This window comes from Oryza brachyantha, chromosome 4, assembly GCF_000231095.2.
Source record: "Oryza brachyantha chromosome 4, ObraRS2, whole genome shotgun sequence".
Lineage (NCBI taxonomy): Eukaryota > Viridiplantae > Streptophyta > Magnoliopsida > Poales > Poaceae > Oryza > Oryza brachyantha.
In genome coordinates this window covers 17,055,922-17,081,775 of record NC_023166.2, presented here as the reverse complement: position 1 = coordinate 17,081,775, position 25,854 = coordinate 17,055,922, and the positions used below count along the sequence as shown (strand labels likewise).

Below are 25,854 nucleotides of genomic sequence, written 5' to 3'. Positions count from 1 at the left end.
ACGGATAATGCTCTATATTTTTAGATGATAAGATAGATGATTTGTTGAAACACTTTTGTCTTGACATCGTCTTTTTAGAATGTATGATAGGATAGATCATCCACTAGGTTTGCTCTAAGAAAGTACTGGAAAAGTCATACCTATACATAATTTTGCACAATCATTTATAAGAATATAACCTAGTATATATGAAAAATTAGTATTATTGAATGATCAAGAAAATGGATATATATATATATATATATATATATATATATATATATATATATATATATATATATGTATGTATGTATGTATATATATATGACCCAAATCGTAGAAAAGAGACCAAAATACATTACAAAATTGCTCTTCAACATAGGGTATTATCTTTTGCTTTTGCTTATACTTATAAGCCAAAATTTAAATTTTCATTGATTTCAAGGTTTTTTTGTCATTATTTATTTTCTAGCATTTGTATTTTGATCGCTAAGAACATGTATATGAAAGTTATATTCATAAATTTATACGAATATGATATTTTGTTTTTTGTTTGAAAAGGCTAAAAGATGACTCTGATAATAAATCATTTCTTTATATTTCCATCAAATTTGATATTTTTCATAATATGAACGCAAGTTTAAAAGTTATATAACTGAGTTTATACATGCTAAATATAAGTATGAATAGTATGAGTAAAATAGATAATACTCATTCCATACCGAAAATCTAAATGAATAATCATTCTTACACACAAACATATAAATAATGTGAGTGTGATATAGAAATCCTAGCTCACGAACCTTCACACGAGGAGAGTAGGATGCTCCTGCTCTACTCCCTCTGTCAAAAAAACTAATTCTTCGGTTTCCGTGTCCAACGTTTGATCATCCGTCTTATTTAAAGAATTTTCAAAAAAATAGAAAAAAATAGTCACACGTAAATTATTATTTATGATTTATCATCTAATAAAAACAAAAATATCAATCAAAAAAAAAATAAATAAAACTAAAAGTTAAAATTATAGATAAAAAATAAAAAATTAATTTATTTTGGGAGGGAGGAATTACTCTCTTGGTCTCGGTGATTTCTTCTCGGCCACATGCTACGGCGCCTCGCCCGCTAGTGGTGGTAGCCTGGTAGGGCGCCGACGCGCTGTACAGGTCCAGACCCCACCGGTGGGATGCAGCCCCGTGCGTTCTCGGCCAAGTGTCGACATGGGAGTGGCCGGTCAGGCGCTTTACTTTATTCAGGAGGGCAGGGGCGTTCGCTTTTACAGGTCAGCATGGTCGGGCTTAATTTCGATCCAGTACCGCCGTAGCGAGCGGCAAACCTCGTGCGTGCGTGCCTGCCTGCCGTGGTGGTCGCAAACAACGGGGTGGGGTACTAGGGCAACCGCCGGAGTCATCGTATCCAACCAAAACGGGAGAGTCTCCATCCCAAACCTAAACCTTAACCTGGTTAAACTTCTTTCTTTGTGTGTATTATCGCCGCCATTGCGTTGCGGTGTTGTGTCGTTAATGTGGGTGATGGGTGATGACGTGCGTGTCTTGTGCTGCTACTGTATATACTCCATCCGTCTAAACAAATTAACTTTTTAGTTTTTTATATAATGTTTAACTCTTCGTCTTATTCAAAAGAATTATGATTAATAATTTTATCTTTATTAGATGATTAAATATAAATAATACTTTATGTGTGACTAATTTTTTTAAATTTTTTTTAAATTTTTCAAATAAGACGGATGCTCAAATGCGGGAGTATGCTCCGACTATCACGCTGTGATCATGGATGATGTCAGCTGGCACTCAAAAGGAGCGGACGCAGCTCATCGGACGCAACTTCGTTCTTACTTGACGGGGACACATGAGTTCGATAGTTATGGATCCCATATGTAAACACCGTATCAAAGACAAATTAACATCAGAAAATTTCTATCCCAAACGGGTCAAGGGCCTCAAGGCCGTGTTTTATTGAGACGAGATTTCTTCTTTATTACTTGTTCTGGACTAACTGTAAGTTGCTTCAAGCTAAGTTTATTATTTGGATGATTATTCTTTTCTCCACTTCCATGTTTTTCCATTGTAATGCAGGCGTATTTTTGCTAGTTAAGAATTAAATATTAAAAATTTAGAAAATGAATTTACTTGATTTTCTAAAGAAACTTCAAAAAATTTTCATAGAAAACATATTATTTAATAGTTTGAAAATTGTACTTGCGGATATCGAGTAAGCAAGTACTCCTTGTTAGTTTGTAAAGAGTAGGACCCAAGAGGATGCCGCTACGTTGACAGCATGAAACATTCCAATACAGTATACGCGTTCGGCAGTTGACGTAGAGAATATGCGTGAAAACATAGCAGCGGATTAACATATATTTAATTAATTATTAGTTATAAAAACATAAATACTAGATTGGTATAATTTTTAAAACAATGTTTCTATATAATTTTTTAAAAATACATCGTTTAGTAGTCTGTGAAGCATGCATAAAAAAAAAGAGCGTGGAAATAAGGGGCAAAGAACACAGCTGATAGATAAGGTATGCCATCGTGCACCCATTCGAAAACAAAACAAAAACAAAGTAGTACTCCAGGATTTACAGTTTATTAGCGTTTCATTTGTTTTAAAATATATATATTTATAGAATTCAAATGTTGTACTACCTCCAGCATTTTGTACTATATTGTTTAGCAGCAATTATGATGGAAAATAAATGACTGTGTTATCCTTAATAAACGAGGAATGGTTGGGGATGAGAGGAGATGTGAATAACATGGAAGATTTTGAATGAGAAAGGATTGAAATGATCGATGAGACAAGTATTATCGTGAATAGGATCAGAAATATTTATATTTTGATATAAGATTCAAATACCAAATATATTTACATTTTGTAATGGTGGGAGCATCACAATATAAATATTTCTACACCGATTTTTATGATTCCAATCATTTCGATGATTTTAGAGCCAATCAGATGGTTGAAAAGAGAATCTAATATATTCAAATTCAAAAATTAATTACTGAAGTAGGTAAAAGACAATCTTTTAATCTCACATTAGTTTTTTGTTAAAAAATAAGAATGCTTATATTTTAAAATGGATGATGCAGTATATAAGTATTCGCAACAGTAAGTATCTCGGATTCCCGTTTGTTACAGTCATCACAAATTATTCGGATCAATGATAACTAAAGTACAAATGAGATCTTATACAGTATTACATAGGCTGACATATAGGCTCCACGATTATAAAGCTCGTATATTGGCCTGCAGTGCTGCGGAGGATCATGTCTAGCTGAAATAGTAGTAGTTGAGTGGCATCCGATAGCACGCGCACGTCAGGTGCAGCCGGCGAGGGCACGTGATTGTGCCACCATGGGTCCATGACTGTTTGGATACAGTGGATAGCAGGACGCCTCTCAATCTCTTCATCTGATCAGGTATCTCACCGGAGATGCTCGCATGATAGTTGTTGGAATAACCAGGAAATATAAGCCCAAGTTGTGCACGTGGCATGTGCGCCTGACAGGTCGGGCCCACAGGTCACAATCACATCGGCCCCTCCACCCAAGAAAAGAAAAAGGCCAGTGGAGAAAACAATGAGCGGTGTGGTCGCCAAAACATGTGGCCGAGGTGTCTCTCGGAGCCTTGCTGTGCCAACCCATAAGCTTGTGGCCAGGGATCGTCCATTTGTTCCTCACGGGAGGGAACAACAAACAGCGGGTTCCTCTTGCTGTGCGCCTCTGGTTGGGCGACGTGTGGCAGGCGGTGAGTTGGCAGCTGCGTGTCTCGGGTGGCTTTTTGACGTGTCCAAAAAGCGAAGCAGATGGGGTCGCCGGACAGCTCTCCCTCGATGCGCTTTTCTTCTCTTTCTATCCATCCAAACAGGGACAGTCCTGTCTCCCGTGCCGCTAGATTTACATGCTGCCACCAGATACGTCTCCTCGTAGAGAGAAGCGTATAAAAGCATAATTCGTATAAAAAAGGTGACATCACCAGAGTTCTGTTCATGCTTTGATTGATCCAAAATAGTGCAGGATTTGTTTCCCTTATAAGTTCAAGCTCCCAAGATATTTTCAGCCCTTTGCTTGTTTTAAGCTCTGGCAACACAGGGCAGGCATACCAAAAATGACCCCTAGAAACCAACATGATATGCTTGCCAATTTCGATCAACCAACCAGAGTTTACCTGAAACTCTGGCAAGTGCAGCCAATCAGGCTCCACCGGCTGGCACGGCAATTATGGGGAGCTCCAGACACACAGACAGTAAATAGCAGCCCAACATCCTTTCGATCTTATCGTCGGCAAAATACACACGCATACTAGAGTGGATAGGATCATAGGAACATCAATCGATTCGTGCAGACCCACGAAAGCGCACGGTTTTACTACACCCACACAGCAGCAGTACGGTACTCCCTATGTAAAAAATTTTTTCTGGTTTTTGTGTTTAACGTTTGACCATAAATTTTAGAAAATTAAAAAAATTAGTCACACGTAAAATACTATTCATGGTTTATCATCTAATAGAAAATATCAATCGTAAAAAAATTAAATAAGACGAAGAATCAAAAATTATAGATAAAAGATAAAAAATTAATTTATTTTGAGATGGAGAGAGTATGTATGAGTATGTGGCTAGCAGAAACGCTTGGTCCGTAGCAGCAGCAGCGAGCAGCCGTGGGGTGGCTGTAGTGTGCGAGTAGCCAACTAGTGCCAACCAGACACATGGACTAGTAGCAGTCGAGCGAGGGGGGGGGGGGGGGGGGGGGGGGGGGCAGTGCCGTGAAGCAGCGAGAGCCACAAGAATCGAGCGGCTTCCCGGGCTCTCTACAGGATTGAGGCGAAAAGTGCAAGCCGGAAAGGGAGAGAGAGAGAGAAAAGCGTAGAAAAATCCGGTCCGACGTGGCGCCCTGGCCTGTGCCCTTTTTCTCCTCTCTCCTACCACCTGCTGGTCGAATGCGCCTCATTTCCTCTGCCTCCTCCCTGCTCTCTCTGCGTCTGCGAAGCTCTTCTGCTTTCATCAGGTAGTTGATCTCGAGGAAGATTTGGAGTTTTTGTGGTTTCTTCTCTGCTTCGTTGGTGAAACCCCATGGCTGGTTCAGTGAATCGTTGAGCTGAGCTAGAGTTCTTGTTCTTCGGTGGAGTTTGGCTTTGCTGTTCTTCGATTCAGAATCTGGAGATGGCGCGCTTTCAGGTAATGAATCCTTCAACCAGTTGGTGGTTAATTTTGTTCTTTGGAGTCCTCTTTTCGGGACAGAAAGATTGGATTTTTTTTCTCCAATAAGGTTCCACAGTAGTTCTTTGTTGGAAAGCCAGCTGCTCAAGTTGCTGAAATTGAATCCAACCAATTCTTGTCCATCTCTCCTTCGCAGGAAACTAAGGCGATGAATGATAAAGGACATGTTGCTGATCATGTTGGGCATCAAGACCTCATGGAAAAGCTCACAGATCCTCTTGATTCCGGTGTCATGGACATGATGGACGAAGCACGAATCCCTAAGGTACATACATCCCTCTGCTTGCAAATCACTGCAAAGAAAATGGAAATTTTTGTGAAGTTAAGCCATTTTATAACCCCAAGTACATGATCTGGGTTCTTGCCTTTCAGGCACGGAAGCCGTACACGATAACGAAGCAGCGGGAGAAATGGACCGAGGACGAACACAAGCTATTCTTGGAAGCCCTGCAGCTCCATGGCCGTGCCTGGCGACGCATCCAAGGTGCAATTTTTTTACCTGCGCAAAGAGATGTTCTGTTTCTGGTTTGGAAAGAATTTTACTGACAAGGAGTACCTCGCTCTGCAGAGCACATAGGCACCAAGACTGCCGTGCAGATCAGGAGCCACGCGCAGAAGTTCTTCTCCAAGGTCTCACAGCCTTCTCGTGCACAAAAAATTCCCTCTCTGACTTGAAAAACCTCCATGGATTGTGTTGCTTGCAAGGTGATGTAAGTTGCTCAATCATGGAGAGCAGGCTTCTTGCAATCCATGCTGCCGCGCTCGAGGCCGTGTTTTCTGACCGCCTATCTGGTTTGCACTCCGGCTGCAGGTCATCAAAGAATCATCTGGGGACAATTGCAACAGCTTAGGTGCTGCACCATCAATTCAGATTCCCCCGCCGCGCCCGAAGCGGAAGCCGGTGCATCCGTACCCACGCAAGCTAGGGAGCACAGCCAGCAAGAACGTCTCTGCACTGAAACAGCTAGAGAAGCCTCAGCTGCAGGTGCAGTCTCTGTATGATCAGGACAATGGGTCGCCGACGTCGGTGTTAACAGTAGCACAGATACGGCATGATACCCTGGGAAGTGATAGTGGTGGGTCGCCAGCCTCGACGATTGACATCGAGGAGAGAAGCCCCACACCAAGCACAACAACTGCTGAGTTAGCTGTGGAATTGCCTCCTGCAAATGCCGAGGTATATTCTTAGCAGACAAAATAAAGTATACTCTGCAAGGCATATGTTCTTATATAGTTATACCAGTGCTAGGATATATATATATAAGTTGAGTTAATAGTTTTTCACCTTGCCAACACAGCTCTTTAATTCTGATATCATCGCCAATAATGCTATGTATGTCAGAATTGGAAATTTTGGTTTTGGCACTGATTTATCGTTGCACAACATGATATTTAGCTTTTTAATCCTTAATTCTGATAGGCTCCTTAAATATGCATTTCAGGAGGTCAAGGGCAATGGCAATTGTAAAGAAGTTACATGTGACAAATCAGGAGCTCCAGTCCTTAGGTTATTTGGCAAGAGGGTTATGGTGAGTGATTTACATCAGATGTCGACCCCTGATACTGGGAACCTGCAAACTGTGGCAGACATGGAAGTGGATGCTTCAGCTGAGACACCAACTAGTGGAACTGGGAAATTCTCTTGCCATGGTGCAGCAGAAGCAAACACATGGAACCCATGGTTGACCAACACACACCAGTTTCTGTATTATCTTCCAAATGGACAGTTTTTCTCCGTGCATTCTGCTCTCCCATGCTTCAGCTACCATACTGAGGGTGCATCTTCCCCCCAGATGTCACATCCACAGGTGGTAGCCTCAAATCAACATCATCAGCATCAAGCTTATGAAGCTGTAGATTACAAGTGTATGCAGAGGGAAGGATCTTGGACGGAGTCACATTCAGCCTCAAGCAGTGTGGCTGAAACAACAGCTCGGAATTCAGAGACTACAGAATCATATAGAAATGGAGACAGAAACAACGATTGGATGATACCTTTACCAGATTCAAGAAAATATGTGAGCCCTGGTTCCAACTGCAAGCGAGGCTTTGTGCCATACAAGAGATGTGTTGCTGATAGTGAGGCTCTGTTGAAGTCACAGGCGCCTCAGGAGGAGGCAGATGGAGAGATGACGAGGCTGTGCTTATAAATTTTTGGAGCCTCACCTATCACTGCTACTATAGATGCTTGCTAATATTGCTCACAGATGAGTAGGAACTGATGTACTGCAGGAGGGGCTGCTTTCCTGTTAATACAAGAGGCTGATTGAAACCACGCTAGTACTCCACAAAAACAGGAGAGCGGCTGTGGTTCTTGTCTGGCCATGTATAGTTCAAATATGCTTTGTTCCCATTTTCCTCATCACGTGTTTGTAATTTCGCCCCCATTTCGGGAGCGTTCAGAGGTCAATGGCTGTCATGCAGTGACAAGTATTTTGATAGAGCTGTAGTAGGATTGTACTGATGTAAATTATACAGTAACTATTATCTGTAAGACAATAACATGCGAGGTAAAGAAAGAACGTTGGAAAGCCTTGTTCAGTTATTGTTTTGACATGAAAATGCAACCAAATTTTACTAGCTATGCTACAGTTCTTGTAGATGGCCATATGCTACATTGGTAGCTCGGCTGATTCCTAATAGTTACATGGCGTCATGTATTATTTCTGAATAGGACATACGACACATCTTTTCAAATTTCTGTATGTAACTCATATGTTATCACTGTATCATCATTTACCAAATAATGAACACACGACACGTCTTTTCAAATTTTTACATGCTACTCAATATGTTATCACTGCATCATTTGCACAGCTGTTCTACGAAATTCTCCAATGAAGTAATAAATGTTATGACGATTGGTATCCTAGCACCAAAAAAGGCACTTGCTTGCTTTTATTGCTTGTATTGGCAGATACACAATTAAAATTCAGACAAAGTATGTTGCGCTTGACTAGAGGTATCAACATGTCAAGTGAAACCACCGCTGAATGTACCAAATAATGCATCATCATTTACATCACAAAGAATTGAAAAATCAGGATCATCCGTTATAGGATGGGATGTAAGGACTCATGGGGGACAGAGTATAAGCCCGGAATACCCAAGGGCTGATATTAACAATTCATAAGGAAATGTACACATTCAAAAATTAAATGAAACGTTTTCCTGATATCACAGGAAATTCATAGCTGTGACAAGGAATGACTTCCCAGGTTTGTTTTCAAGTGTTAGGTACTACAGTAACCCATTCAGCCCAAAGTGAATTCAGTAATTGGAAAACGTTTGGCACCTGGTTACTTCAGAGCTCAGACGTCAGACCTTTGCTTTGCAAACTCAACAAAGATCACCCTCCCATCCAGGAACTGCAAAAGATGCAGGGAAACTGTAAATATCAGTATATAATACTAGATATTTTTTTAGCTTACCCTTCCATCAGAAGAATCAGACACTAACAAGGCGACAATTCCCTCCTGATGCCATCTGGCCAACACGAAACAAATTCAGACGTTTTTTTTTTTCCCTTACCTTGCCATGCATCCCTTCCATGGCGTTCTTGGATTCCTCCTCACTGGTATAAGACAAGAATGCAAAGCCTCTCGGCCGCTTCGCAACTCTGTCCATCACAAGATTAACTGCAGCAGCACGGTAGAATCAAGCCTAAGTATTTTCTGAAGCAAAGCTCTGTACAGGGTATGTGCCATGGCAACGGCATTCGTCGACTCCACCTTCAGTGAGCTGACCGAACCTCTCGAACGCATTCCGTAGGCTCTCCTCGGTTGTACGGAACGAGAGACCTGCTCGAGGAGGAAATCAGGAGCAGCAGTGAGCAATTGCCTTAAGATTTGTGCTGAAGAACACGGAGTGACGGAGATATTCATCCGAGATATTCATCTAGTACTTCGGTTTGTTGCGATTTCTCTGCGAGGTGGAGGGAGGGAGGAGGAGTGCGTCGGAGATACCAACCGCTCACGTACAACCTAGAGGAGGCGCTCGGCGGCGGGTGGCTGCGAGCGGCGGCAGCGGGGAGACGCCGCTGGCTGCAGGACACACCGGAAGAGGCCACCGGACGAGACGGGTGCGAGGATGAGGGGGAGGAGGGGTAGGCCGCGAGGGAGACGCTGAAGGTTCTAGAAGGAGCAGCGACGGGGATGACGGCGGCGCGAGCCCTCGCCATTGCTCCGGGCCGGATGGAGGTGCGACGAATTGCTGGAGGTTCCGGAATTTTATTCGGATAGGGTTAGGTTAACGTGCCCAACGTTGGGGGTTTTTCTCTGACAAAATAGAAACTGTATCCTCATCTGTTAAACTTCCATTGCAAGCACGAAAGATTTCAAAACCGGTATAAACATTATTTTCTTCAATTCGTCATACTGATCGATTACACTCGAGTTCCAACATCCATGATCTCATTGATCTGAAACCTAACCAGTACATCCATGATCCATTGTCAGCTGATCAGCTCCACCCACTGGATGCTTATCTACAGCTTTACCGGTCATCCTAAGAAGCAAATTATGATTAGTGGCTATCTTTATCTAAATTACTTGCACTATTTCATCTGCTTCATATGATGTTGTTTTTTTGCTGAAGACTAAACATTTTCAGTTTGCTCTGTTAATATTGGCAGAACTGATTACCCCTATACAATCCTTTTGCTGGTCACCGAGTTGAAGAGCAGCTCACAGTAACAGATGGTGTTGCCATTGGTTCAACCTTGTACTTTTCATATACCCTGGTCTTGTTCTCTTCCCACCAATGCTGAGCTTCCTTCTCACCAAAATGCTTCCGACTGCACAGCCAAGAATTCAGGTTATGTTGCAACTAAAAGAAAAGAGAATCAGCGCCAACAAGTAATATGGCCTTAGAGGATTCACCTGAATCTTATGCGTTTTATGTCTTTCTTTCCACAGGGGGATATAGAAAACGTGACATATACTCCATGCTCAATTTGTTCGGTCACATTATCAATTGGAGCGACGGCCAATTGTGCTTCCGTGGTGTGACCATCATTAGCAAATCTGCTGGCCCCAATCTGCTGACTAAATGGTCCATCTCCGGGCACAACAGCATTTGAAGGGGGTAATAGTTCCTTTTCTGTTTGGATGCTGCCGCCATGATTTTGGGTATTGCTTAGCTGACTGAGTTTGCATGTTACCAGATATCCACCGGTGTTACCTTGCAATTCTATTTTTATTGGTTGTCTTGGGGTGCTATCAGGTGTTATCTTGGAGTTTTCTGATAGCTGACCAATTGAAAGTTTCTTTGACAAGGCATTGCACTGCACAATTTGCAAAATTTAAACCAAGTTCAGAACGCCCTCAGCCTCCCACGTTATAGAATAACGCTGCATTACAATAGTTCTTTGTTTCTGACAAAAAAAGGTACCAGCATCCTCTACAAAGAGATTATGTTGAGAACATACCTGATCAGTTAGAACTCTTATGATATCTTTGGCAGCTTTGCACCTTGCAGCCTCATCTCTAACAACCAACCATGTATCATCCAGTTTTTGTTTGTACAGCTCAACCATAGCACTTTTTTGCTGATATTGCTCTGTGAGAACAGCTACCTGCTTGAACAATAAACATGTCAATTTTTCAGTTACCAAATGCAAGAATGGATATTATAAATGAATTACTCCTACCTGTGAATGAAGTTGTTTCACTTGTTCTTTAAGTTCTGTTTGCATCATTTTTATTTCTTCTCTTTGAATGTCAGTAAACCGTAAAGAGTTGCCAGACTTCAGCATTGCTGAATCATGCATTCTTTGTGAAAAAAAGTTACCATACTCCTCATTATTTGATACTGTCTGAGTTTGAAAACTGTCTTGTGCAGATATAAACTGAGAAGGGCATTCAACTTGCCCCCATCTTTCAGTTTTTGTCTGCACTGGAGTGACAGGTTCCTCGTTTTTCTGACTGACACCTTGTACTGATGCCATCTTTTCTGCAACAAAATTTGCTTCCTTGAATAGCCGTGAAAATTTAGGCGTGTATGACTTTAATTCCAATTTAAACATTTCTCCTTTGCTTATCTTTAGTCCGGGCTTATCTTTGGTAGAATCCACAACTTTATTTAACTGACAGAAACAAACATCACAAACACGGTACCTTCTGTAAGTGTCTGGTGCAAGTGCTGCCATCGTGATCTTGTTACTAGTGCAGGAACTGCAGAACATGGAACCACAGTTGTAACAGTTGTGCTTCTTTCTAGTAAAACCAAAAGCCATCTGGCAACTGCTGCATACAGATTGTTCCTTCATTGACATGGTCTTATGCAAACAGATTGCAGCAGTAAAATTGAACCCACAAACTATACTTTCAACATTCCTGCCTTCTAATGCCTCTACTAAAGTTGGAGAGCTCCTATTAATGTAATCACCTAAACCAAGTTGACCCTCTGCACCTTTACCCCATGTGAAAACCTTCCCACTCATAGTCAACACCGCTACATGGGAAGAACCCGCAGATATCTCTCTGACAAACTCAGTCTTAAGTGGCCCTTCAACAGTGCAAATAGACTCACCATCTGCTTGGGGGTTCCCAAGTTGCCCATGCCTAAAACTTCCAAAAGTAAATACCATTCCAGTAACAGTAAGCACCACAGTCAATGCTGTCCCACAGGATACCTGAATAAAATCGTAATCAGTAAGTGAATCAACACATGTTGGCAGAAGCTTCATTTTTTTATCGGCATGACCCAACTTTCCTCTATCCGCATCACCCCAGGTGAACAACTTGCCACTTGGAGCATTGCCCTTAGACTTGCTCATTACTTCCACGATGGCAGCCGTGTGCCATGGACCGCATGCTACCGATTTCACTCTTGACCCTTTTAAGGACTCTACTTCTTTTGGCCGAGAAACCCCATGAGTATCTCCGTGCCCAAGAACACCAAATGTCCCGTCGCCATATGTGAATAGCTGACCAGAACATGTTATGATAGCTGTGTGCCACTCACCACAAGCAATTTTCAACACAGAAACATTGTCCATAGGACCAAACAATTTATGTGGAAACCATTGGTTCCTTCCATACCAGTCATTCATCAATCCCAAGCTATGAGCACCTTCACCCCATTCAAAAAGTTCTCCTGAAACCGTGATTGCACATGTGTGCTTTGATCCAAATGCAACTGCCTTGACATGTACAGAGGCAAGGGACTCGACTATTTTTGGATTTACTTTTTGGTCTGATCCCCCACAACTATCATTGCCACAGGTGTAGACCTCCCCTTGCTTAGTGATTATGGCTGCATGATTCTCCCCACAAGCAATGCTTTGTACATCAAGCATTTTAGCTGAGCCTACCAGTCTCGGAAGGGATTTTGGAATGTCTTCACTGCCTAACATACTCCCAAGAACACTACCCCAGAGAAAAACATCCTTCAGTGAATCCAGCCTACATGCCACACGGGGCCCTTCAAATGTCTTCAGTTTAGGTGTCTCTGTAGTTTTCTGTGCCCTTCTGTTAGCAACCATGATGTCCTTCAGACCATGTTTTACTGGATTTGCTACCTTGGGATTAAGATTCTCAATGTAAGAATCAACATCGTGAAATGTTGGATGCCTTGGGTAAAATAGTGCTTCTGAACCATCAAGATTACTACCAAAGATTTTTTTCTGTTTGATCTTGGGACTCCCATATGCTGGGTATACCTTCAAGAACAAATTCATTGGAGCGATAATTAATCTGAATAGTACTTGAACTTTTTTAAAGTCATGTAACATTTGCGAAGCAATGCAGGTCTATTTACGAGCATGAACAACATCAAAATGGCACGCCTTGTTAATGTGCATGCCTATACATTTTAAAGCAAAGTCAAATAATTTATATGTGGATCTCAATTAATACCCTTGCAGTTGTGATGCTCTATATTTAATTTAAATATAGCATGTTTAATTTGGACATGCTATGAATCTGAAATTCATATTGCTCAACAAAGACAACCATATGGAGTATAGTTTCCCACGGAACTAACCTGGGTGTGCCTTGGTGTGTCAAGAGCACCTGATCTGCACTTTCGCTGAAGATAGCTGCGGGGACTGCTCGCGCAACTGTTTATCCGTCTACTGCCCTTTGAGACGGCCAACAGAAGTGGACTATAAGAAGATGTTAAGGCAGTCAAACCAAGAAACCAGCATTCAGCTTGATCTCTGTCCCTGCAAATCTGGGTTTCAAAACATGTGGTGTGAATAGTGAAAAATAGATACCATAAGAGTGCAGCTCTAACTAATTTAAGATCTAGCAAATGACATACCAAGTCTATTGAGCACTCGCCGTTTTTGTATACAAGTGACAACGATTGTGATTCCTTCTCTGGCCAGCGAAGACGCAGAAAATTCATCTGTAAAGTTCTGAAATACTTAGAAATAGTATTGCTATGTGACAAATGGACGAGCATCAAAACTTATTCAGGGCATAATGAATTGCTTACAGTCTTCTGCCCAAGAACAACAGCGGAAACGGAATTTAAGCTCAGGTGTTTTTCCCTGTCCTTCGAGTACCAGACTAATATCTTCTCATCCTGCACGGAGAAAAGAAATGCTTTGGCATGACATCAGAACTGCAGTTACCAAATTCTAGGTGCTAACAGATTAATGGTATTCTCAAAGGTGCTGAGTAAAAGACAAACACCCCTAATGGCCCAAAACTATTTACTGACCAACATATTAGCACTATAAAGAGTATAGAGTGACACTGACACCAACATAGAGCAGTCATGTACACAACAGATTAACAGTATACAAAATTTTCTTAGATTATCTTATAGTAATTCATGAAATTCCTTGTGACCGAGCACAGAAGAACTGACAAATTGCACGACAGCATACTTTCGCCGGTTTTAGCTACAAACACTATTTCCAAAACAATGATAAAGGTACGACCTCCATATTTTAATAGATGACGTCATTAACATTTTGACACATATTTGATCATTCGTCTTATTCAAGGCACTTATGTAATTATCATTTATTTTATTGTGATTTGATTTATTATAACTTATTTTTTAAAGTATTTGCATAAAATTTTTGAATAAGATGAATGGTTGTGACAAAAAATCAACAGCATAATTTATTAAAATACTAAGGTAGTATTATCTTGCACAACGTACTTGAAATGCTTGAAACATTTTCCGTGGATGCATCTTATAAGGATTCAGGGGAATGACAAAGTAACTCATAGTCCAATAACAGCGTGATTCTTCTGCCATGATGGCTCCCATGGTTTAAGAATTTCCACTCCCCAGTTTATAAACCCACCAATTTATTATGATTCGTGGATAACATGAGCATGTTTACAGATACCAGAATTACTCACTGAAGATAGCCGGAATGGGCAGAATTTGGGCTTCCCTCTCTTGCCACATTTCAGGAGATGCGCTCCCTTCTTCAGAGAAACAATGGCCTGGATAGGAAACAAAAGAAAATCAGACAACAGCATACATTTCTGGACTCCTCCGTACCCAGGGAAACATGGATTTTATGGGTGATCGCTCGGGTTTAATACGAACATTTTTTTTTCAGTTCTGAAGGGGAAAGTCATTAGCATCATAACCGCCCCACCCACCCCCCCCCCCAAAAAAAAACTAATTATTAGCACTAAAAAGGCGATGCGTTTCAAGGCTTCCATTTCGAAAAGAATCGAAAGCAATCCAATAAAACTAATAGATGGTGTCAAACTTACTCTCAAGAGGCTACAAAGGAGGAGGGGGAAAGGGATTTTTTTTTTTTACAGACCTGTTCAACCCCTCTTGTTGGCATCCTCCCATCAAAACTCCCAGCCATCGCAGGCAAAAGAGAGACAAGGTCTCTAATCTGAATCTTCTGCTCACCAGTCACCACTCCACCAGTAGCTAGCCAAGTATGGCAATGGAGCGACTCAACGAAATGAGAAGAGAAAAGGAGAGAGGGGGGAGAAATGGAGCAGCGCTCAACGGGGTGGTGCCTCTTGCAGAAGAGCTTGCAGTGATTCAGTGACCTGTGACCCTGGAAAAAGCTACTAAACAGGTGCAATGTCACCTGTGCCTGTGCAGAGCAGCAAAGATGAACGAGAGAGCTGGCCGTTGGGCTTTTGTCTTCTGTTCGCGCACACACGCTGAAGTGCAGTTCAGACTTCAGACAGGGAAAAGGATTCAGCCGTCTGCGTCCTTCGACACTCTGAAGCCCCTTATCTCTCTTGCACTCTCTCCATTAATTCCTGTCTCAGTATACTCCTACAGTACTAGTACTACTACCCAACCAAACAACCATTACTCATACTGTTTGGTTAACGTGTGGACAACAGTACGTGAGTCAGTAAGATGGGGATTAAGAAATGTGTTGTGTTTGCTTGTCCTTACTTGAGAGGTCTTGGATTTTCTTGCATGTCAGCCTCTGCTCTGGGTTCCTCGCCTCGCATTATGGGTTGTGCTATGTAGAGGCTACATCAATTATGATGTCCAAGAATCCATTAGGACACATTTTTATTTAGGTCTCCAATGTCTCACGAGATGTTGGGCAGCGCGTAGGTATGTCTCAGTAAATCGAGTACCAAGAAATTGGTTCTTGTTAATGACTGTGTCTATAGCAGTCGCTGCCCTGTACCGGTACCACTATACTGTCTGTAGCAAGTAGCAACGTGTTGTGCGGAACTACTCTACTCACTGTCACTGAAGTCTCTGGAAATTGTTTCTGCCGCTGCTCTACTGAAGTTATGAACTTTGTTTTACAACGGGATGGCTCCGTTTCATCTCTTATCTTCAACACATCGAGATGACATTGTTGATCTAGGTTGTACTACTACATCAGTATAGGAATGGGAACGAATGGGGCACCCATAAAAACCTTTCCTGCAGTCATCAAGGAGCTGATGGAGAGTTGGCCGGTGGTTCGCCATGTGATGGACATAAGTCGTTGGTTGGCAGCGGTAAACTCACCAGATGCAAGTGAAAAGACGAGCGAGGAGAGCATTTGAGGCGCATGAAAGTGGGCAGCCGGCAGCATGATGCCCAAGGGGGAAAAGGGGGCAAGCATACTACTGCACAGTACGGTGTCAAGCAAAACGCATGACTCGTGTCACTTTTTTCCTACGATCCAACTATTGCTTCGCGTGCAATGCCACCACGAGATCTCGACTAAAATGCTCCTGCCACGAGAGTACCGCAACCTCCAGCATTGAACTTAGTACTACGTGCTACTGTAGCAGCCCGTGGGCATTGGATGCACGGGAAAATTACGCCCCTAATCAGATGCTGGAGACGTAAAAAGGGGCCCCATGTGATGCCGTATCCAGAGTAGGTGAACAACATATTCCCGCGGGATCTGTTTCGGGAGGATCCGGGTTAAGGCTGCGTTTAGACAGTAAAGCAAAAAATTTTGCTAGTCCCATCGAACATTTGACCAGATATCGAAATGAGTTTTCGGACATGAATAAAAAAACGAATTTCACGACTCGCGTAGAACCTGCGAGACAAATCTTTTGAGCCTAACTAATTCATCATTAGCATATGTAGGTTACTGTAGCACTTATAGCTAATCATAGACTAATTAGGCTCAAAAGATTCGTCTCACTATTTCTTACATAACTGTGCAATTAGTTTTTCGTTTTTTTTATATTTAACGTTCTATTTAAATGTTCAAAGATTTGATATGATGTTTTAGCGGAAAAGTTTTTGAAAACTAAACAGGGCCTAAACTAAACGGCGGTCGCTGCTGCTATCATTCACGGCACGTACACAGGCACACAGGCCTCGCCGCCCCCTAACCACGACGCTAGCGTAATAGCGTTGCATGGGCGGTTGGTTGGTTGGCTGGCGGGCTTGTCCCTCGGCCTAGCCATGTGCCGCGATTCTGTCACCGAAATCTATCGCGTATAGTAGTGTATTGTATCTAAGGGGCACGCTCACTCCAATCGTAGCCGATCCGAGTGTTTTTCTTTGACTTCCCGCGTGCCGGCTTTGATCTGCCCGCGGCGAAACGCGGTGAAGCATCTTGATGGTGGAGATGCTATCGCCTATCATCGGGATCATCGGTCGCGGAAACGAGCATCGGTGCGTGGGTGGGGGCGTCGGGTGAGCGCTCGGTCGGTTGGCGGAAGTGGCCAAACCGCGGAGAAGCCGACACCGCGACTCCGCAAGCGCGCTCCTCCTCCTCTCATCCCGTGCGCACCCACCGCACGCACGGGGTAACGGGCGGGCACAGCGCGGGCGTGGCTGCCGGAAACGCCATCATCCATCGGTGCGCCCGCCGCGGCGACGACGGCACGGGAGCCGTATATAGATAGCCTAGCTAGAGTTGGTAGGCACATGGGGTGTGATGAACCACTTTGGACGTATCCTGTACGCGCGCACTGCACCGTTGCGTGGTGCGCTGTTGCGCACGTACGTACGTTGCACGTCGACGGGCTGTTGCATTCTGATCGGCCATGGCATTATTTTTCATGTGCCATGATCTGTGGTCCTGGAATACGTGTTCGAGCAAGGCATTCACCGGTTTGATACTCGCTTTTTCGTGGTGGAATAAATTTAGGGTGTTTTATACCGTGTCACCTCGAATGTGTCATTTTAGAAAATTATCATTACAAAATCTGAGACGAGTTAAATACTATTGATATACCTGTAAATTTAAATCATGTCGTTATATTCGTCTTTGGTACCATTCAACTAATAAGTTTTCTACTGTATTTTTATATGGACCATTTTGCCCTTATCTTCCACCTCATCTATATTATTCCTCGTTCTCTTTCACTCATGTCCCTCACTGAACTCTCTATTGTCCATAACCAAACTCAAACGATAGCCGGACAAGTTCAAATACAACATCAGGGGAGTCATTTGTCGTCTCGGTCTGGTTACCCCCTTCGTGATACCCGTTTACATGGTGGCACCCCGATAGTGAATTGGTTGGTACCTCTTCTATCGTCGTAGCAATAAACTCATAGAGCTAGGGAAGATGGTCACATGGCACAGGAGCCCTCGATCGCGCGCTAGTACTATCGCCTGATTTACTACCTCTATTATGAAGCCTTACCATCTCAGATCTATCAGGCGCCTAGAAAATCTGAATTGAATCGGTATGAGGGAGGGTTTGACGTCGATGTCGTTGCACCACCACTTCCACGAGGGAGTTAGGGAGGAATGACAAAGAAGAGCGTTGTCGTCGTCATGCACCTCTTTCGACCACCACACTTTGTGTGTGCGTCGTTGGACAAACTAATGGACCTTGCCACCCAATGAACTCCCCTCTAGCCTCTAGTCTCCCTCTCATCTCCTCGCAGCAAGGTGGTGGGGACAAAACAAGCAATATAAGTTATCATAGAAAAACTAGTCAAACGGATAGATACACATATAATGGCAATGTTTAATTTTTTGAAAATATTGATGTTATCTACCTGGTTTGACTTTTGCATTGGCATATTTCTAATGCGGCACTTTGAATACGACACTTTTATAATGGTATGGATCCAAAAGAATATTTTATCATGTAACTAATATATATTTTCTATGGTCAATATACCCATCCCATATCCCATATCTATAATGCTAATTAATTGAGAAGAAAGAGAAAGAATACACACTGCCTAGTATCAACAAATATTGTGGTGAGACCGTATCATAATGATGCAAAGTGACATTTATACGGTTATACCTGTATAGGAAATACATATGTTTTTCTTAAAAAAATATGATTGTTCTCTTCGAGACAAAGTTAGAATTGTGTATCGACTTAAAACCTTTGGAAATCCTTTGCATCTAACCCAAATTTAAATAACATTAGGCACGTGGTTGTGATCAATTATATGAATTGGGTGCTACCGTGCTGCTACATTAGTCGTGCGTGCAGTCAGATCCAGCCAACAGGGGGGCGGCATGGTCTCGAGCTTGCACGGTCCCGTTAAAAACATAGAAGTCTCCATTAATATCTCTCTAAAATTTTATATTAAAAATCACTAAAAAGATAAGTTGATGTTCTATCTAATCTATTTAGACTTTTCTAGCATCTTTAACTATATCCTAACTAATACCCAACAAATGATTAACCTAGGGTATTGTTTGTCTTTTTCGTAGAAAAAAAATAAACGGCATATTTATAAATAAAACAATTTGTGAATAAAGTTTTTATATACATATTCTTAGTGATTGAAAACTAAACTTCGGTGAAAATCCCTAAAATTAACATCAAATTTAAACTTATAAATATAAACATAAGAAAAAAAATGAGTATCAAAGTCCAAGCGTACATAAATCTGACTCGATTATTATAAGAGCAACCAAAGATGTTAGCAGCAGTCCAACAAACCAAACAAAAAACTCACCAGGTCGCTTCATTCCGGCCCAAACAAAACGTTGACAAGGCCAGACCACAAGCGCAACCCGCTCTTTACTGATCGGTTAATCTCTACCGTCCAACATGAATCCAACGTATAGATCTCCACTCCCCGGATCCGCTCCCCTCGCCACGTCATCGATCCGGGCCACTACGCTCCCATCCAATCAAACCCCGCTGATCTCAATCCAACGGTTCATCCCACGCTCCCACGGATCCATTCAGAAAACCCCTCCCGCCCCAACTTTCCAATTCCAACCCAAAATTTCGGATTCCCTCCCAAATCCATCGTTATATATTCATCGCCGGAATTCCCAATCCCACACAACGCTTCTTCCACATCTCCACCAAATTCCAACTGCTCAGCGAGGCAGCGGCGGCGAGGTTTCGGTGATGTCGGGGCGCGGCAAGGGCGGCAAGGGGCTGGGGAAGGGCGGCGCCAAGCGCCACCGCAAGGTGCTTCGCGACAACATCCAGGGCATAACCAAGCCGGCGATCCGGAGGCTGGCGAGGAGGGGCGGCGTGAAGCGCATCTCCGGGCTCATCTACGAGGAGACCCGCGGCGTGCTCAAGATCTTCCTCGAGAACGTCATCCGCGACGCCGTCACCTACACGGAGCACGCCCGCCGCAAGACCGTCACCGCCATGGACGTCGTCTACGCGCTCAAGCGCCAGGGCCGCACCCTCTACGGCTTCGGAGGCTAGACAACATCCGATAGTGTTGGCGTAGTAGTAGTGGCACCGCGTCGTGGTATCCATGTATGTTGATGTGTCTGATCTGGTCAAGGGTTTGTGTTCTTAGGCGTTGCTGTTTTCCGGGTTCCGACTTCTGGTTGACTGAATGTAATACCTTGTTATGTTCAATCAAACCTTGCTTATGACTTATGTCCAAAACTATGGAGGTTTGATGCATGTTTTTGCTTCGAGTGAAGGCTTTTCCTGTTTGATCTGCCCAGCTTCTTACTGTGCCATGTTTTGTGCATTGCATCTGAGTTTGCTTTCAACTGCGCCCTGAAGAGGTAAAATTTCTTCATGTCACCTAGTTGAGCTGCATTCTCCCAATCGTTTCGAAGTTTGGTACTACTAACACCTAAAATGTTACAAAGGTGAAGTGGAAATTTGTTTTTTCTCCACACCAAACTGCTTCCAATTGCAAGTTAAAGAGTAAATTTTTGCCTTCTCCATGCAAAACCCCACCCTGAAGAAATGCGGTGTGAGTATTGCCATCTTGATCAAGAACAACAGCTATGTTTGGTCAAGCATAATGTAAAATTGCAAATTAGGTGCACCTGTTACCATGTCACATTACATGTACAGATCTTACGCAACCATATTGTTGAATTGCTACAGATAATTACCATACAATCGAGACAACAAGTACAACCTTCTATTTTGAATGGTGAATCAAGCCTCTGTAGTGCAATTATCAGAGTTCCAATGGCACATGCCACGTTTATGAGCATCTTTTCTACTATGTTGGACTACTATTGGAGGCTTGCACTGAACATATTTTTTTCTAATGACATTATCGTTCCTCAGATGAATATACAATACTCCAACTCATAGGATCAGAACAAAAATTGTAACTGCTATTGGTAATTTGGTACCCTTCCTTCACTAGAGCAGGAACTGCTTGCCAGTGTATGTTTTGCCGAAATCCCACTCCTTAGGGACCACATTGTAGCTGGTCAATGTGTTGCCATCACTTGAGGTGAGCTCGAATGAGAGAGGCTGTCCCCTGAAATCTGAGTTGATGTGCCATATCTGCCCCCAGTTGCGGCCCATTGAGAGCCAGCCAGACTCTGTTCCTTTGATCTTTACTGACCGGACATCGCCAGCACCACCGACATTGCTAATTAGGACTGTCAGGAAGAAACTTCGACCCGCGACTGAGAACCGGACACCACCTTCACGAAGACACTTGACACTGGATATAGTTAAACATAACATGATCAGTAGACAATCAACATTTCTTTGCTATCAATTGACAATCTACAATAATTTTGATTTCTGTCTAGTGTCTACATGATGTCATGTTACCGATAGCCTTGTACAGTTGTCCTTGTGTTGGTTAACTGCTCAGTGAAATATTTCATGCAAACAGATAATAACTATCATGGAAATTCATCCAACAACCAATGTGAAGTCTGAAATAATTTAAAACTACTGTAGTATCGATATTTTATAACAGATGTGCTCAGGCCAACTGTGTTATGGAACATCAATCTTGAAAAAGCATAATAGCTGGTAATAGCATATCAACATGACAGAAGTCAGAACACTGTTAAGGAAACCATCTTGAAGATGAACATCTTGTTGATGCCAACTTAGATGCATACAATGGTTATTAATTTACTCAATTTACACATCTCAAAAGTATTTTTGAAGGCAATACAGGCCACCCAGTTCAGCATCACATATGGGGGTTCCCAAAATTAAGTTTGAATATCACTAGCAATGATCAAATGCCATACACCAATTTACAGACGTTGACAAGAAGATTGTTCAATAACTAGTACAAGCAAAGACAATGGCCGATCATGAGTTGATTATGCGAAGTTCTGTTTAACACAATTTAGTTTTGATAACAGACCAAGTGATTGAAAGATTTAAAAGCCATACCAACCAGCATAAATTACTAGCACAGAAAGCAAATATAGGACAACCACAGTCCACAACTAATGCACCAATTCAACCTGTGGGACTAGCTTGGTGGTCACCTATTATTAAAGCTTAAAGGGGCATCTCATGTACCCCAGAAAGAAAGTAAAGAGTGATGGAAAATGTCTATGTAATGGAGCTGACTAAGATTCTAAAATATTCCTGATACATATTCCTTGTGTGGTCATTATTGTTATTCAGAATTCCATTGTGGCAACTAATACAAATATAAATAATCCCAGCTGGAAATTATACAGAACCGTGTACTTTTGAGTCTCAATTAGCCTAGGAAAACCTTGCAAACTAAGGGGTTGTTTGTTTTAAGGGACTAATCTATAAGTCCCTCCACTTTAGTCCCTTTTAGCCTCTAAAACACCAAACAGGAGGGACTAAAACTATCTATGTCCATAAGTCTTTAGGGAGGTGCTAAAAGGGACTAAAAGCCTATAGTACATCTACTCTACTACTCTAGATCTGTAGCTATGTGTGTGTGTTGTGTACTATTGAATAGGTTATTTAATGAAATTTTAGTCTCTTTTAGTCTCTCCAAACAAACAGGGTAGGACTAAAAGAAACTTATGTTTTAGTCTTAGGACTTATTGAAACAAACAGCACCTAACTCACATATGAGGAAAGATGTTTGCATTTAAACTTGATGTGAATTGCTGTTACCTGTCAGGTTCATAGCTCACAGCCTCCAGATTCTAGGTAGCAAGCTTAAACCAGTGAATCATGGAACAAACAAAGCCTCACTCTTCAGCATTTTGTAGGTTTACAGTAGTAAATTACTGCTAGTTTTCTAATCATTAGCCATTTAGGTTGCCACTCATTTTAATCCCAACCAAGAAAATATTAACCCAACGCGTATGATGTGCACACCACCTTCTTACCCCGAGTCAGAAGCAGACCAGCCAAAACAGTTAGAACTCTAACAATACTCATAAAAATGCTCCAGCAAATGCCTGAAGGCGTTAAAAGTACTTCTCTTTTCTCTCCTAACCCAGACACCTAAACACATTAGTACAGCATAAAGGACCATATTGAGCCCATGACAGCAGCTCAAACTATCCAGCTGAACCCTAACAGAAGTTGACCACATTGGAAGACGGTCCACTTCCTTTCCTCCCCAACGGACACATGTAATTCAGCTTTTTTGGGATCCCACATTGTGCTAACCAACGCAATTCTAGCTCGGCAAGCACTTTCACATTCCCACACAAAGCGGATTAAGGAAAACGTGAAACTTAAACCTCAGATCTAGTCTAGAATCGAGTGCAAAGTAGACTAAGATAGGAGCAATTAAAGGATGCAAGGTAAGAATCGCACATACCGGCGGTACTGGATGGGCATGATGCCGGCCTTCCACAGCGCAATCTTCTCGAAGGCCTGGATGGGGAGGAGGAAATGGTGGTTGGGCGGGTTGCAGACGCCGCCGGCGTCGGCCGGGAGCCCGAAGTTAGGGGCGCAGAAGTTGGTGGCCGTGACGACGATGGAGGTTCCGGGCAGGCAGTACTTGAGGTCCTCCACGCACTTCACCTCGTAGCAGCCGCCGCACGCCGCGCCGCGCTCGAACAGCGCCGTGCTCAGCCCCACCGTCGCCATCCCGTACCCGTGCTTCCCCAGATCCCCGAACCCGCACGCGCCACCTGTAAGCCGCACAGCACGGCACAAATCAAACACGCTCCTCTGGATGGAACCATGAGAGAGAGAGAGGAACCAAGCAATTCAAGAACCGTACGCGCAGACAATTCAAGTAACTGGGGCGTGCGCGCGGTCTGAGGAAAATTTCGTCCACGGGGCATGCGTAAAGAGAAATCTTTCCACGGTCATAGGATGCGCAGCGAGAATTAAAGAAGCGCAGGGACAGATTTTGTTTCCTGGATGCAGATGAACAAAGAGCTAGCTGTAAGCTTTGAAGCTTACCGATGGCGTCTTCCGGGTCGGCGGCGTAGTAGGAGGCCTTGGCGGAGCGCCACTCGGAGAGGGCGGAGGAGCCGTAGCTGGACGGGTGCTGGTGGCCGGCGGCGAGCACCGGGAGGAGGAAGAGGACGAGGAGGAGGCAGGGAGCCATTGCTCCCAGGTGTTCGTCGGTTTGCATCGGTGCAGTGGAGGGGGAGAGTGGAGTGGAGCTGTGCTACTGTGCGCGTGTTGCTTTGGCAGTTTGGCTTTAGGAGGCTCTGGGGCCTTATTGTTTTTATAGATGCTTTAAATGGTATTTTTAATGGAGTTTTGTTTTACTTTAGTGAGTTAGCTTTTGCATGCTTTTGTTCCTGGGAGGAAAGGAAGGGTGATATTTATACACAGAAAGGAATTGAAAGGCTAGATGAAATGCAAAATCTTTTTCTGCTCTCTATGCAGAAAAAAAGACGCCCATGATTAGGGAACTTTCACCCTCTTCTTATTTTCCCTCTTATGGTTATGTTTATAAACTAAAATTTAAATTTCCAATCATAAAATTGGAATTAATTTTTTGGGCTCTTTATCATATTTTATTTTTAGTCTTTATTTTTAGATGAACACGTATATAAAAGTTTTAGATTACAAAGAACATGTAAATAATAACCCTCTTGATTCTTTTGGTAGAGATATATTTGTAAAAAGAACGTGGTGCGTAATTAATACACTCAACTCAGTAGTTTTTCCTGTCGTCCCTTTTGTTGTTAATAGAAGTATTGCTTGATTATACTACAAATTATGTTGGTTTTAATAGAAGGTGTGTTTATTTTCGGGGAAAGATCCTGATTAAAGTTTGGCTATTGATTTATTGTAAACGAGTTTAAATAGTTGTAAAGCCAAACATTTTTTTAGGACCACTTTAACGTTTGATAATATAATTATAAGTTTACCCACTCCATTACAAAATATAAACATTTGTCACATTTAAATTGTGTACATGATATAAGCATTTATACACTGATTCACATGATTCAATCATTTCATTGATGGAAAGAGAATGCAATCAATTCAAAATTGAAAAAAAACCACTAAAGTGACTAAATTCTAGAATTTTTTAGCCTTGTCTTAGACTTACTTATCAACATAGAAATATTTTTTTTTCTGAAACAAATGTAGCAATCCTTAAAATAAAAACATTTCTATACCTTGATAAAAAGTAGGAGTAGCAGTGGTGGGAGGTGAATATGCCAACTATTCACCATACCATGATACCATAACGTCCCTATTTTTAACAAGAAAACATGACAATAAAACAGATGTGTCGATTGCACCACTAACTAAGTAACTATTTACTTATTTACTTTTTGAAAGAAAAAAAAGACTAGGGTCCAATGAACCTATTTATAATTAAAAATACATGCAGCAATTAAGAATCTCTCCGTTTTGAAGAAAAACCATAGGAATAACAACTCCTTTAGAATAAGCCCTGTTCGTGCATTCATTTCACGGGATTCAAAGCAAAAATTCCTTTAGAAATCCTATGCCAATCCTCCAAACTGTACTAATTTTATAGGAATAAGAACATCCATTCATCCTTTTTTTAGCTCATTGAAGCAAAAATTTTCATGTTTTAACCCTTTGTTTTATATATGTATTTCTCCGATATTTATATGTTTTTCCTATTCCTATGGTTTAAAAATCCTAGAAACTGAAAAGACCCAAAGAGATGATATAAGATAATGGTAACAAACTATTAATGATAATT

The 25,854-nt window shown here is 42.2% G+C and overlaps 5 protein-coding genes and 1 long non-coding RNA gene across 7 annotated transcripts; 3 read left to right on the top strand and 3 right to left on the bottom strand.

Moving 5' to 3' along the window:
* Nucleotides 1–4,952: 4,952 nt before the first annotated feature.
* On the top strand, nucleotides 4,953–7,762 carry LOC102715571. The gene is made up of 6 exons (XM_006652634.3): nucleotides 4,953–5,179; nucleotides 5,358–5,486; nucleotides 5,594–5,705; nucleotides 5,790–5,851; nucleotides 6,033–6,398; nucleotides 6,664–7,762. Exons 1-6 carry the CDS (start codon nucleotides 5,165–5,167, stop codon nucleotides 7,369–7,371), a joined length of 1,392 nt encoding a protein of 463 aa, XP_006652697.1. The 5' UTR covers nucleotides 4,953–5,164; the 3' UTR covers nucleotides 7,372–7,762.
* Nucleotides 6,302–9,508, bottom strand: LOC107304124 (organelle RRM domain-containing protein 6, chloroplastic-like). Of its 2 annotated transcripts, XM_015836570.2 has the most exons (5): nucleotides 9,191–9,508; nucleotides 8,953–9,021; nucleotides 8,753–8,859; nucleotides 8,517–8,589; nucleotides 6,302–6,384 (listed from the first exon to the last, which is right to left on the bottom strand). In XM_015836570.2, exons 1-4 carry the CDS (start codon nucleotides 9,399–9,401, stop codon nucleotides 8,533–8,535), a joined length of 444 nt encoding a protein of 147 aa, XP_015692056.1. In that variant the 5' UTR covers nucleotides 9,402–9,508; the 3' UTR covers nucleotides 6,302–6,384; nucleotides 8,517–8,532. The 2 variants fall into 2 exon arrangements, with proteins under 2 accessions (XP_015692056.1, XP_015692055.1); XM_015836569.2 differs by lacking the exon at nucleotides 6,302–6,384 and having other exon boundaries at nucleotides 7,795–8,589.
* On the top strand, nucleotides 9,333–10,226 carry LOC121054286. Its single transcript, XR_005811692.1, has 3 exons — nucleotides 9,333–9,420; nucleotides 9,855–10,036; nucleotides 10,138–10,226. It is a non-coding gene; the product is annotated as an uncharacterized LOC121054286 (long non-coding RNA).
* On the bottom strand, nucleotides 9,862–15,339 carry LOC102715105 (PH, RCC1 and FYVE domains-containing protein 1-like). The gene is made up of 9 exons (XM_015836568.2): nucleotides 14,967–15,339; nucleotides 14,548–14,634; nucleotides 13,664–13,753; nucleotides 13,487–13,573; nucleotides 13,208–13,396; nucleotides 10,872–12,884; nucleotides 10,650–10,796; nucleotides 10,102–10,505; nucleotides 9,862–10,016 (listed from the first exon to the last, which is right to left on the bottom strand). Exons 1-9 carry the CDS (start codon nucleotides 15,012–15,014, stop codon nucleotides 9,887–9,889), a joined length of 3,195 nt encoding a protein of 1,064 aa, XP_015692054.1. The 5' UTR covers nucleotides 15,015–15,339; the 3' UTR covers nucleotides 9,862–9,886.
* Nucleotides 15,340–19,843: 4,504 nt separating this feature from the next.
* On the top strand, nucleotides 19,844–20,414 carry LOC102714823 (histone H4). Its single transcript, XM_006652633.3, has one exon. The coding sequence runs from the start codon at nucleotides 19,926–19,928 to the stop codon at nucleotides 20,235–20,237; it is 312 nt and encodes a 103-aa protein (XP_006652696.1). The 5' UTR covers nucleotides 19,844–19,925; the 3' UTR covers nucleotides 20,238–20,414.
* A 463-nt stretch (nucleotides 20,415–20,877) lies between these two features.
* On the bottom strand, nucleotides 20,878–24,346 carry LOC102714553 (expansin-A10). The gene is made up of 3 exons (XM_006652632.2): nucleotides 24,117–24,346; nucleotides 23,524–23,839; nucleotides 20,878–21,459 (listed from the first exon to the last, which is right to left on the bottom strand). Exons 1-3 carry the CDS (start codon nucleotides 24,289–24,291, stop codon nucleotides 21,150–21,152), a joined length of 801 nt encoding a protein of 266 aa, XP_006652695.1. The 5' UTR covers nucleotides 24,292–24,346; the 3' UTR covers nucleotides 20,878–21,149.
* Between the last annotated feature and the right edge of the window lie 1,508 nt (nucleotides 24,347–25,854).